At 40.3% G+C, this 14569-nt stretch overlaps 1 protein-coding gene across 1 annotated transcript in view; it reads left to right on the forward strand.

Annotated features, from left to right (window-relative positions):
• IFIH1 (interferon induced with helicase C domain 1) overlaps positions 1-14569 on the forward strand; it is a 40949-nt gene that overhangs the window by 22954 nt on the left and 3426 nt on the right. The window contains exons 8-15 of the mRNA XM_073647053.1: positions 3531-3644; positions 5178-5301; positions 7668-7898; positions 9927-10186; positions 11391-11540; positions 12235-12396; positions 13303-13493; positions 13688-13781. Coding sequence (XP_073503154.1) covers positions 3531-3644; positions 5178-5301; positions 7668-7898; positions 9927-10186; positions 11391-11540; positions 12235-12396; positions 13303-13493; positions 13688-13781 — 1326 coding nt within the window. The remainder of the gene's footprint in view (positions 1-3530; positions 3645-5177; positions 5302-7667; positions 7899-9926; positions 10187-11390; positions 11541-12234; positions 12397-13302; positions 13494-13687; positions 13782-14569) is intronic.

Genomic DNA, 14569 nt, shown 5'->3' on the forward strand with positions numbered 1-14569 from the left:
ATGGAGGGGGTGAGCACTGGTCAGTCCCCACTATAAACTAAAGACAACAAGGGAGACAAACAAAGGGGGAAAAACTTAGCTTGAGCAGACACAAGAGAAACAACACCAAACGTCCTCCAAGGGCACCAGAGAGGAAGCTAGCAGATTGCTATAGCTCTAAGCCTTCACAAGGGTAAATTAGAATATCACCAGCAACTCCCTGAAGCAGACGAAGAGTTTATAAACACCCAAACCAGGGCGTGTCAGTCAGAGCAGGAGGGAGGTTACCGCTGGGTCCAAGCCAGAAGGATTAAGAAGGCGTCTGCAATGCCAAACGCAGTGACCTTCTGCAGCCAGATGCAGAGCGACTGTCTGTTACATCTGACACACCCGTGACACTCCAAGAGAACATGCAGCGATATATTCAGGCTATAACCCCAGACGTCCTGCGGAATACATTCAACAATATGGCACGGAGCGTGCAGGATTGCTTGGATGCGAACGATGAACATTTTCAACATCTGTTTTAAAACATCAGTTTCTCATGAACCAAGGTATGTACAGTCCAAATTTCCATACAATAGATCATCTCTTAGAAGTTACAGCAATTTTTCTGGGTAAATTAGCGCGTGAATCACCTTGTAGTTCACATGTAGAGTGAAATCTTGTAACTATAACTATTTATTATTCTAGTACTGAATTACATACCGTATTATTGTGCAGAGCTGCATTCATAAATCTGCTTCGGAGCTGAAATATACTAATATCGCTGTCTTGTTTTGTTCAGTGTCTGTTGCATGTATTGCTCTGGCGATTTGCTTACTGGGTTGTAAAGTCTTTGTATCCGACACAATATTGTAATCTGATGCAGAAAAAACTCCTCTAGTGCATTAAGGGGTAGAAGAGAACTAAGCTATTAAAGGTCGAGCCACTGGGACAACCAGCATAACCGGCATTTAATATAAATCCTGTGCTTAGTTCTACTCCTAGGCTTCACATCTTTCCCAAGTTGTAAAGAATTTGGGGTTGCTATGACTTTATCTAATTTATTAATTGCATGCGCTCACTCCAAAAAAGACTTAAACCTCAATTAATGTGAAATTATTTGCTATTACCTGGCACTATCTTGTGTTGGGTAGTGTGACTATGGATCAAGAAAGTTGTCTGCTCTGATGTCCATACCATGAAAAGTACACTTCCAAGGGATAACGCTGGTTCTCATCATGGGGAAACGAGTAACAGGACCTAAATAAATACCATCAGCCATATATACAGATGGGCCAACCCTCGTGCAAATTCTGCTCATGTCACAATCACTGGATGGCCACATATAGTAGAAACATCTCCTGCCAGAGTATCACAGACTTGTGTTCTTTTTAAAGTTGGTACTGCATCTACAAATTTCATATCACTGAAAAAAGCCATACTTACCAGTACATGGTTATAATACCAGGATGTACAGAGGCCCCAATGAAGCCTACACATTACACCAATGGGAGCTTTTATTACCCACATTTTAAATACATAGGCATAAAGATGGAGTTAGTCCCCCCCATCCTGAGAGCTATAACAACCTCCACTCTTCAAGAAAGTCTTGCTACAAGGTTTTGGAGGTGTCTGTAGGAATTGTTGCCCATTCATCCACAAGAGCATCTGTGAGGTCGGACACTGATGGTGGAGGAGAGCCCAGGCTCATAATATCTGTTCTAGTTCATCCCAAAGGTGTTTGACCAGATTAATGTTAGGGCTCTGTGCGGCCGGTCCAGTTCATCTAACCAAACTCCCCCAACCATGTCTGTATGGACCTTGTGCACCAGGTGCAGTAATAGGGAACAAAAGGGCCTTCCCTAAACTGTTCCTGTAAAGTTGGAGACTACAATTGTCCAAGATATCTTGATTTGCTGATGCATTTAAATTTCCTATCACTGGAACTAAGGGACCTAGGCTGACCCCTGAAAAACAATCTCATACGATTACCCCTCCTCCACCAACAATTACAGCAGACACAATGCAGTCAGGGGGTAACGTTCTCCTGGCGTTCACCAGACTCAGACTCGTCCATCAGACGCCAGATAGAGAAATGCAATCCGTCACTGCACAGAATACTTTACTTCCAGAGTCCAGTGGTGGCGGCTTTACACCACTCCATCCGATGCTCGGCATTGTGCTTGGTGATGTACGGCTGCCTGCAGCTGCTCAGCCATTAACTTCCCGGCAGGGGCAGTGTTTGTGCTGATGTTAATACTAGAGGAGAATTTAAATCTGCAGTTATGGGGTCCGCAGAGCTTTGGTGACTTTTCTGCCCTCTGCTCCTCAGCACTCGGCCCTCCTCTATGTAACTTCTCACGGTCAACACTTCATGGCCGAGTTGCGGCCGTTCCATCCTCTTCTCAATAATATCATTCACACGTGATGGGGGAATATTTAGAAGGGACGAAATATCATGAACGGACTTATTACACCGTTCCTATTACAGGACCGTGCTGGTATCAGTGAGGTTTTTACCACTAGCCGTTCTGTCATATGTTAGTAAAGACATTTTGAATAGTTCATAATTTTTAATAATTTTAATCTGGGGCTTACATGTTCCAGGGGTAATGTTACACGCACGCCGCTAGCTTCAGATAGGGGCGAGACGCGTTTCATGAATTCTTTGGAATCCTGGGGGAACCGTTACTCAGGGCGACCATAGGCTGCAGCTTCTCTCAGGCCCCAGATAGATTCAATTGCTGGCCAGACACATCTGACAAGAGTCTTTTTAAACAGTTTAATAGTGGAATTTAATCTGAAGCACGGCCAGTGCAATTCAGGGATATTACAGCAACAATCTTCATTACACTACAGTCTGAGTTTCTTGAGCAACCGGCTTCAGTAACAATACAGTAGTTTCTTCACAAGGCACGCTATTACTGTCTCTTCAGTAGCATAATTCAGCATAGATTAGATCTCTTAGCAGCACACTTCTATGCATACATAACCACAGGTTTTTCCTTCACAAGGACACAATAGTACCCAGCATTCTTTATCCTGCATGGAGATGGAGAGGGGGAGGGTTTGATGAGGGAGATGATCCCTGTAACACAATTCCTTCCAGTCCTTATCTTCCTGCCCGATAATACTCTGCACTGTTAGTTCAGGGAGTTTATCTGACCTGTGTTTAGTTTCTCTCCTGGTCTGAATCCTGTTCAGTTGCCTTCTGTCAGATCCAGATAACACACCACCTTTCTCTTCGGCTTCAACCAGACTACAATAACAAGTTCCCCACAATTTCCCTGGGGCTCTGCTAAAACACTCCCTGTCTCCTGTGACTGTGTTAACCCCTCTAGTTGCTGGATGCTTCTGAAGCACAACACTTCCTATCTCCTGTGCTTGTGTTGTTTGTAAAAGTTGCTGGATGCTTTTGAAGCAACAGCACTACTTCTGCATGTCACAGTAATACTAAGTCACCTAAATACTTTTATGGAATTTTTTTTTTCTTTTATACCAGTTTATAAATAGGTTGTAGGATATCAGTCTATATACATAATGTGCTTTATTATTCCTTCTATTAGATATGTGCTAACCTTGATTCAAGAATCAAGACAGTTCAAGAATTCAATCATCAGTTAAATAACCAAGTGAAACAACCATGCAAGAAAGTTGAGATCGCAGAAGATAACAATAAGGTAATGTGGGCCATCTTGTTGCAAGCCTTGTACTCATTTTGGTGCACAAAATATTTTTTCATCACTTTTATTATAATATTTGGACCGTGAACTTCCAAAAACAGCAATTCGAAGATTGATTTTTAAGTTTTCTTTTTTTTTTATTTACTACACGAGATAAATACAATGTTTATTTTATTATACAGGCATAATATATGTATTGATAACAATCATGTAGAGGTTTTTTTTATTTCTTAGAAGTAAGGAATATAAGTAAGGGAAAAGGGTTTTGTTTCAGGTTTTTTATCGCTTCTTTTAATTTTTTCAAAAATGTTCTTAACTTTTTTTTTACCTGTTGATGACATATGATCCTCTGATTGCTTCTATTAGCTTTATGAACATCCATTAAATTCAAACTCTTTTCCTAAGGTTTTTTAAAAATGAATATGTCCTGGCATTGGAATTATCCTGTGCGGCTGGAAATATGACATGATTGGATATGAAGTGTATGTTTATTGTCAACGCGTTTCAGAGTCACACCAACTCCTTCTTCAGGACTACCACACACAGCCTTTCTTTAGGCTTGTTACACTTGGATAAGACCTTATTGTGCTTTTGCATTTTTATTCAAGATTTTTTAAAAGAGATTTTTGGCCTTTTCTTTATTTTTTATTTTGTTAATTTTGAGCAGAGAAGAACACTAGGAAGAGGAGGGGAGATTACATTGGTGTGAAAAAAATGTTTCTAAGCATAAGGGGATGTCTTAACATGATAAGTGTAAAAGATTGAAAAGTGCTTGTAAAAGCAATTAACTTTGCTATTTGCTTGTAAATATTCTATCCTATCCATTGTGCAAAAAATTGAGGGAATTCAAAAATATATAGTTTACTGCTCATTGCCTAATGAACTGGCCACCACTACAATCTATCAGAAGTGGGTGGTTTCCTAGGTAAGAAGACCAGTGCTTGCAAGCTGTTTGCTTTAGAACTTGCAAGAGCTGCTCTGAAGCTGACCAGATTGCTGGATCCAGCCACCTTCAGTGCAACTGCACTTCTCTAATGCTGCAGAGGCAATGCTGCCTCTGCTAGCAACACCAGAGAGCATCCAGTACTGACCGCTGACACAGCCATGCCGCTGGCCTGAACTGTCAATCATCAGGAGCACACCGCTCTCCAGCATGCCAAGAGGCAGGGAGCGGCACACTCCTGAAGATAGAAGATGAGAAAACCCCTTTAATGCATTAAATGAGAAATTTGTATACACTTGGAGAAAGAACACAATGTATAAGGTGACAGTGCGCATGTAGAATTGAATTTGATTATTTTGATCTATGGTACCTAAAAACACTTTTGCATAGCTTATTTCATGAAATTAGTACAAAGATTGTATTAACTAATAGAAACTAATCAGATCCCTGAATTGATTTTGTAACCTGATCCAGAATTGGATTGATTCCAATGGACAATATAATCCACCTTCGTCTGCATTAGTTAATACTTGAAATAGTGTACAGATACATATTTTCAGGACTCTGCTTCCTACTTTTCCTTACAGAGCCCATTTGGTGATAAGATTAAGGATATGATGAAAAATATTGAAGATTTTAGTGGTTTGTGCCCAACAAATGATCATGGATCCCAATCCTATGAACAGTGGGTAGTACAGAAAGAAAAGACAGGTAAGACTATGAAGGAATATCCGTCAAGTCTAACATTTGTAATTGTCTTGATACAGGATCTGCTGAGTTAAGATGTGTGAAATTAATTAAGGGGTGCGAGCCTCCTTAATAAATTTGGTGCATCTTTCAGCTGACATTTGCCAGCACCAGAAATTTACTCTGGTCATAGACAGGAGTACATTTCTGCTATAAGTTATGGCACTTTTGTGGCGTACATTATAGTGAACCAGTCTTTCCCTGTTAAGACACAGTCCTTCTTGCTAAGCTTCGAAAACTTTTTTAAAAGTGTAAAAATGGCAAAAGTCTCAAAATTTTTGTGGAACTTTTCTATTACAATTTTATATAGAAAAGGGCTTTATGAATTGACCGATAAGGCCCCATTCACACATCTGTGTTTCATGTACATGTTCTATCTGCGTTTTTCACACATAAGACATGTACGCGTTATAGTCTGCAAAAAACAAAACAAACGAGATATGTTTTTTGAATGAATTAATGAAAAAAACATAGCACTTGGATGCCGACCGTGTGTTATCTGAGTGATGTCCATTCTTTTGCTGTATAATGGCCTGGGAAAGATTATTTTTTTTTTTCATCTGAGAAAAACAGCTGCCAAATGGACCAAAAAAAAAAGCATAAAAATTGGACCTAGCGCACTGCTGAAAAAGGGTCCGTTGTTTTCTCTTATGCAAAAAAATAGAAAAATAAAAGATCTGAATGAGGTCTGAGTACATAGGAATAAATGTAATAAACTAGAAATACAATCCATTCACATATCATTCCTTTAGAGATTACCTACAATTTATTCATTTTATTAACTATATGATGGACGCTGAAACGCCCTGTCAATCGATGGGGGTCCGGGTCCTCAGACCCCTAGTGATCATTCAAAACACTTGTCTGATGTGCCCTGTTCTGAAAGCAGGAACACTTTACTCCTTGTAAGTGTGAACAGTAGTAACAAATGTGGATAGTCCAGCCAATAAGGATAAAAACTTCTTCACAGTCTTATTTTAGTAACATTTTTAAAAATCAGAACCCATAATCCATATAGAAAGTGTTACAGAAAGAAACCAACCTGTTTCGGACTAATATTTGTCCTTAAAGGGAATCTGTCAGTGGGATCAACCCTCCTAAGCCGTCTATATGGGCATACAGGTCATAGAAAGTTGAATAAAATGATACCTTGATATCTGAGATCCGATGTCTTATTCCCGAGAAAATCCACATTTATCTTAATATGTAAATGAGCTGTTAAGATCTATAGGCCGGACATAGATCTCCCCGATAATCTGCCTCCAGAGCTTATTTTAAGTGAAAGCGGTTGTTAATTTGGTGAAAACCATAAAAATTAATGAGATAAAAAAGCCCATATTTCTGGGACCATATGGCAGATGTTAAATTAAAAAAAAAAAAAATGAATACTCAAGGGAAGGAATTCTCAGGGGAATAGTTTGAATAAAATAAGAGCAAAAAGTACATGAGCTTCATAGACGTCTATTGAGCCTGTACACTGTTTTGTTCTCACTCTCAGGCTGGAGCAGAGCCCCTTGAGCGATCAGTGGGTCTCTCAGTACCTAGGCCGTCACCAATCTGCAGGGTGTTCCATCACATAGTTAAAAATAATTAAGTGTAACTACTCTTTTAATAATTTACCTATACTTATATTTTTTGATTTTCGATTGTTTTATTCTGGCTGGGTTTGAGTACTGCTCTAAATTTCTACATTTTGATTTAATAGTATATGACTTTTTTTTTACATTTTGGGAGGAAATCTGCTTCTGCATTAAAGGGTTTGTTCAGCCTTGAAAAACTAGTTTGAAAACAGCTAAGAGTATTCTAAAATAATTGGTGAAATCATGATCCCTTGTCAGTCTGGTTCCTTGGTTTCCAGTCCTCCACCATCTCTAGCGAGGAGATTTGAAGATAGACATGTGACCATTGGCTGTAGAGGATCACTTCTGCCGTCGATGATTGGCTCCAGGGGTCAGATGTCCATGTTAGAACATCGTACAGAAACCGGCAGGAGTCTGGGAAGTATCAGGACCAGAGTGTTGGGTAATTGCTCACCAGGGAGGAGTCATACCTTCTTTTGGAATTTTAGAACATTCTAAGCTGGTTTCAAAATATTTTTACTGGTTCGACAACTTTTTTGAGTCTGTGCTTAAAGCTATAGACTAGAGATGGTGTAAATAGATTCACAGGACTCAGTCAAACTGCCACGCTAACCTGTGGCCATTGGATGGGAGCCCTGTGAACCAGATCTTACCTGATGACATCCCCAGCTCCTCTTTAGATTATATCCTGTTCATCTGGATGCCAACCATCCAATCGATGTTACATATATTACTATCTCAACTTTCTAGCTGCCAAGGAAGGGAATCGTAAACAGCATGTCTGTGCGCTGCATCTAAAGAAGTACAATGACGCGCTGCAGATCTATGACACAATCCGCATGAATGACGCATTAACCCATCTTAAGAAATTCTATAATGAAGAGATGAAGAGGGCAATTTTGCTGAATGAGTCTGAAGAAGCTTCCTCTCTTTTGGATAAAATTGATGAGACTGATAAATTTCTGACTGACTTATTCTTTGGTAAGTACTGATCCATCTGTTTGAGATACATCAGTAAAAACAATGCTGGGTGAAGGGATCATTGCAAAAATTACAAGAAATTTAGCTGATACCACTTTGACTACTGTCATAACTGTTGCGTTTTACCTTCAAAAGTGCAAACTGAGTATCCGCAGTCTAGATGGGTGCTTTTTAAGGTCCCTATAAAGTTTAGATAGCTGTTGGCTGAATGTACAACTATCTCTCCTTACTTCACGTAACGTTTCTCCTTGTGGAGAGAGACAAGTCAGGCCTGGCATGTCAGAGTGAGGAGACTTATATGCCATGCATGTTCCTCTAGAAAATTAAATCTGAAAATTGCCTCTTCATAGAGGAAGAGGACTAGAACTCTAGTGTCACCTATTGAAAAAAGAAATCCTAAAAGTCAATATCGACCCTTTAACAATCCGTGCCATATGACTTAGGATAATGGCAAGGCTCGTTAAAGGGTCGATATTGACTTTTAGGATTTCTACTTCCAATAGGTGGCACTAGAGTTCTAGTCCTCTTTCTCTCTAAAGAGGCAATTTGCATCTTTACTCCCCGACAAACTGGAAAATCTTGTCTGGATGCTCTTGTTCTTTATAAGAGAGCTGCTGTTAGACTCCTCCAGCGGCATCTTATCTTCAGAGAGTACAAAAGGATCGGTCATTCAAATTCAACTGGCTGGATCCACGTCATCTCTAGGAGGAGAGTCGGGAGGCCCCCTAACACTTTAGGCTGCCGTCCGATTCCACAAAATCGGCAAATTTGGCCAACAGTATATACATTTATCCAAACTGTAAAGCCCCCGTCTCACATAGCGAGATCGCTAGCGAGATCGCTGCTGTGTCACGGTTTTGGTGACGCAACAGTGACCTCATCAGCGATGTCGCTATGTGTGACACTTTGCAACGATCAGGCCCCTGCTGTAAGGTCGCTGATCGCTGCAAAGTGTCCTGGACCATTTTTTGGTCGTTGCTCTCCCGCTGGTCAGCACACATCGCTGTGTGTGACCAGCGGGAGCAGCGATCAGGCTGGTAACCATGATAAACATCGGGTTACTAGGGGCACACGCGCTCCTAGTAACCCGTTGTTTATCATGGTTACGAGCCTGCTAAAGTGAGCGGTAACCTCCCGCTCACTGTAGCAGAGTGGTAACCATGATAAACAACGGGTTACTAGGTGCGCGTGTGCCCCTAGTAACCCGATGTTTACCATAGTTACCAGCCTGCTCCTGCTTCAGCAGGCTCGTAACCAGGAGCAGGACATCGTGGAAAGATTCTTTCCATGATGTCGCTGTTCCCCTGATCGTTGGTGAGCCTGCCTGTTTGACAGCTCACCAGCGACCACATAGCGACGCAGCAACGATCCCTGACAGGTCGTATCGTTGTTGGGATCGTTGCAACGTCGCTAAGTGTGATGGGGCCTTTAGTCTACTTTTTTTGAAACAAACAGCCTTGTAGAAATCCACATAGGTGGTAATAACCTGCTGACTTGTGCAACTGTCAGCCAATGTGTTTCATTGACAAAATAACAAAGGGGGGAGGCTTCTGCTGCAGGCAACTGTCCTGCAGTAATTTCTAAGATATATTCACATGCGGCAGATTTGCTGCAGATATTTTCTGCAACTGTTCCATTCATCTAAACAGAGCTTGCAGAGATCTTAGTAAGTGCTGCAAGAATAACTCTATTCATATGACTTCAAATTGAATTTTTCAGTTGCAGACATTTCTGCAGCAAATCTTAGAGCGTGTGTCAATTATAAAAGAAATATATAGATTTTATCACTGCTAATCTGCATTTTTTGTATGAAATCCTATTGAGAACCATGGGGTTAATTTCTTTCTGATCAATTCCATTTTTGGCTGGTTGCCAAACTGTGATCCTAAACTGAGCTGATGGGTCATAGAAATCTTTTGTCCTACTGCAGGCGGCTGGGAAGATGGGGGGAGTCTCCTGCTGCAGATGGTAAATCTAGTTCACACCTTACAATTAATTAATAATAAGTACTTATTGTATTTTTTTCAGAACACAAGACAGCACTTGAGCAACTGGCTGAAATAAAAGAGTATGAAAGTGAGAAACTTACCAAACTAAGAAGATCCATAATGGAAGAGTACTCGAGTAATAGCAAAGCCAGAGGCATTATATTTACCAAGACTCGGCAAAGCGCTGTTGCTTTATATCAGTGGATTGATGACAATGAAAAGTTTAAAGAAGTGGGCATCCGGGCTAATTACATTATTGGAGCAGGGAGCAACAGTGAATTTGTAAAATCCATGACTCAGGTACTGGTCCAATATGGAGATGCCTGTTTTCAGTTTCATGTAAAAGAAAGGATGTTCCAACCGCTTTGGACAATCCCAGTTCAGAACTGTAGTAGCATTGTTAAAAAAGACTTCAGGCTGAGTCATCAAAGCTTTTACGTCACAAAAGTTTTGAAAACTTGCAAAAATGTTGCGACTTTTAGCGTTTTCATGCCTATTTGGATAAACCTCCCTTAAATGGAGGGAGCCGGGGAGGAGTCAGGACGGGGGGATTGCTACACCACCCATCAAATTCATCAAATGTGCCAGCATTTTCTACACCAGAAATGCTACTCTAGTCCCAGTTTCTGGTGCAGCGCAACGGAGGCGCATGCCACTTAGAAGAGGCGCTGAGTTTGTTAAGAGGCATGTGCCTCTAAATGAATTGGGCGCCGTGTTCTCTGTCAAGATTGGCGTAGCATGAAATATGAGTCTTGATTAGTGATCAGCGAGTATGTTCGGTTAACCCTTTCGGCGAGTATACTCGGGCGAGTACCGAGTATCTTCAGCGTACTCGGTGATATGTTTGAATCACTCCATGATTTGTGACTGTTTGACAGCTTTAATACATGTGAGGAATGCTTGTTTCTTTCGCATTCCTCAAATGTATTAAAGCTGTCAAACAGTCGCAAATCATGCACACGGGAGTCATTCAAACATATCACCGAGTACACTGAAGATACTCGGTACTCGCCCGAGTATACTCGCCGAAAGGGTTAACCGAACATACTCGCTCATCACTAGTCTTGATGAATTGGCCCTCTATTTTCTAATTTAGTAATCATGACTCTCGAAAATCTGATCCTCAACTCTGTAATGGTGGAGAAATTGGATATCATCTAGCTTTTCTAGAAACTATGATAAATTAAAAAGGTCTGTTCTTGGGATCTGTCACCTGTCCATCTGTAAATAATTATATTTTCCATAAAATACCATTTCTGGGAAATCTTTCCTCAGATTTTTGTTGTGGCATACCACTGTTGTTCCTCCTAGAAATATATGGCTAGTTTACAATTGAGTGTTACCAGTTGGGGGTGGTGGTGTCCCTAGACAACCTAACATTGTCCAATGATAGCTGACTGTTTAGAGACACACCCATTTGAACAAAATTATCTGAATAATCTCATAGTTTTGGATTTTCCCTTAATATTATTTGTACAAGAACATGTCATTGTTTTACTTTCAGAATGAACAAAAGAAAGTTATCCAAAAATTTAGCAGTGGAGAACTGAATCTACTGATTGCAACAAGTGTTGCGGAGGAGGGTTTGGATATCAAGGAGTGCAACATAGTTATCGTATATGGTTTAATCCATAATGAAATAGCAATGATGCAGGTAATTGTTGGCGTATGCATATACATATTATTTATATTGCTTACAAGTGTATGTATATGCTGTGGTGCTTGAACATTTGTGAACTCTTCAGAATGTTCCATATTTTTGCATAAATTTGACCTAAACTTAGATTTGCACAAAAGTAGATAAAATGAGCCAAATCAAACACATTTGTCAAAAAATATCAGACTTTGTCATTTTTTAAATGTAGAAAATGATCCTCATACGCATGTTATTCTATGGGGCTGTGCACACGTCCAATTTTTTTCCTCCAACCAAGTGGTCCGAGGAAAACAAATCGTTGATATGTCCAATATTGATCTGAGTGTCTAATCAAAACTGATAATGCAAATCTATGGGTCCGTGGAGAACATCAGACCGCACTCTGATGACATCTGAGCACGGTCCGATTTTCATGAACTGACTGAATGAAGAAGGTGGAGACAGTTTTTTTTTTTCTCCACCCCTGAGAAAAATTGAATCCCCCTCTGATCAAACTCTGATCAGAGTCTGATCAGCATAATCAAGCCATTTTTCTTGGATGGAGAGAAAACGGTCGTGTCACCCTAGCCTCACTATGTTTAAGATAACCATGACAATTTATAATATTTTACACATTTTTTTATATTATCTATTTTATTTAATACATTCTATCACTGATTAACATAAGGTTTGTTTTCCCTGTGACCACTAGACGCGTGGCCGAGCCAGAGCTGATGAAAGCGCTCTTGTATTGGTGGCTTCTAGGTCATCCGGAGCTTTTGATCATGACAGCGTTAATGAATACAGAGAAGACTTAATGCATAAAGCTATCCAAAAAGTGCAGAAGATGGGCCCCGCAATTTTTGCTGACAAGGTAATTGTCATGGATTTACCAAGAATAGAGAGGAGCCAGAAGACCGCGGTGTCTGGTTTCACGTAGTCCTGCATTGATTAGAAGTCTAACAGCCCTGACACTTGCAGGCGCAGTGACAATGAATGAAACGCCGAGCATGCTAAAATACTCGGCGAGCACCCGAGCATGCTTGCCAAAAGGGTTAACAGAACACGCTCACTCATTACTAATTGGAAGCATTTCACCATCATATTAAACAGTTCAGGTTTCTGTTAACAGTGTAGGGGTTAATCTGTTCAGTTGAGAGTCTCTGAAGCTTTCATGCGTTGATGGTCTCAGCTGTTCAGTGTTGGACACTCCCCTTTGCTATATATACTTGCCTCTGGCAATCAGGGATTGCCAGTGTTAGTTCATGCTGTCTAGTTCTGGAGTTGGAGGTGATGGTTGTTCGAGGTAGCATTTGGAGAGTTGTTCAGAAGACTGTTGCTTGGTGTTTGTCTGTCTGCACATCCTCATCCTTTCCTATTTGGTTTCGCCTTCCTCAACTCTCTATTGTTCCACTCTGTTGCTTGGTGAGTGTATTTTGTACGATTGGTATTTTCATTTATCCCCGTCTGTCTTCTCTTAGTAGTCTGGTTTGTGTATTCTTATACACTTTTACTCCCACTTCCTTGGGTGGGAGAGGGGACAGATGAGGGTTGATATAGGAATTTCCGCAAGGCACGTGGCCCCGGGATCTTCACTATCAGAAGTAATTGAAGGAGCAGGGATACATTATGGCAGCCGCACCCCTTAGCTTGAGGGTTAGGGAAGGAACCCATAGCCCCGGGATATCCTGCAAAAGTGCCTTGACAGTAATTTTTAAAAGTGTATTGCAGTTGCACATAGTAATTCCTACATTATCATGATTGATTTTTTTTTCTGAAGATCCAAGAATTTCAGGCACAAAGTATCGTTGAAAACAAAGTTAAGAAGAAGAAAGACTTACAGAAAGTTTATCAGAAAGACCCTTCAAAAATTACCTTTCTGTGTAAAAAGTGTCAAAAACTCGTTTGTAGTGGACTCGACATTCGTGTGATAGAAAACATGCATCACGTTGTTACCGACCCAAAGTTCAAGTATGTAATTTATGTTCTGTTTACCTGATTGGTTTCAGTTGATTTAGGAAGAAAAAAATACAAATACAATTACTCTTTAAAGTCAAATCCATATCTTAAAGTGTCATTAGAGGCTTAACAGTAAAAAGATCAAATTAATCTATTCTTTAAAAAAAAGCAGGCTTCGGATAATATATTGTATTTGTTTTTTTCAGGAAACGCTACAAAAAAGGAGAAAATAAAACTCTTCAAGAGAAGTTGCTAGACTACCAAACAAATGGAGACATCATTTGCAATAATTGTGGCAGGGTAAGTGCAGACTCAGTGGGGCAGATTTCTCAAAACTGTCTGAAAGAAAAACTTTCTTTGTCCACGATAGCAACCAATCACAGCGCAGCTTTCATTATATGACAGTTATTTGAAAAAATGTAAGCGGAGTTCTCATTGGCTGTTATGGGCAATAAATGCAGGTTTTTCCTTTTGGACCTTTTTGATAAATGAAGGATATTTGATGTTTATTTGCATTAGTTGTCATTTCCACATTCAACCAATAGCTAACATTATATGAAAGCCTATGACAGTCTATGTATCTGTAATTAATCTACATGAAAAGTTGGTTAGTTTTGTGCCGTTCCTCTGCTTGTACGGATCCGGAGTATCAGCCTCAGCATGAAAATTGAGAGCTGCATTCACAATTCTTCAAAGCTGAACTCCCCCTACGCCAATCATTCATGTGTTCTTTATGGGGAGAGCAGAGCAGGTTTCGCCATTGGCAGATTCCTCCTTCAGTGGCTTATCGATCTAGGGAACTAACGGATTTGCATTTGCATTTGTATTGAAAATGTCAGATTTTTCTTGTTTGCCCCCAACATTTCTCAGGGGACAAGTGCGAGGCCTATAGACACATCAGATGGTTGACCAATCTTGAAAAAAATCAATCGGTGGTTTCAATCAAGTTTAATCTTACATATATTGGGGGGTCTTTATTGCCCCCTTGCATTGAAGAATCAGGGAGGTGTCTGACAACAAATTTGTTGACAGTTTCCAATGATAACCAACAGATTTGTAAATAGAGCCCTGAAATATAGCCTGGTCTT

Source organism: Phyllobates terribilis, unplaced genomic scaffold, assembly GCF_046119375.1.
Source record: "Phyllobates terribilis strain yellow unplaced genomic scaffold, ASM4611937v1 Scaffold_9__5_contigs__length_417890890, whole genome shotgun sequence".
Taxonomy (NCBI): Eukaryota; Metazoa; Chordata; class Amphibia; order Anura; family Dendrobatidae; genus Phyllobates; species Phyllobates terribilis.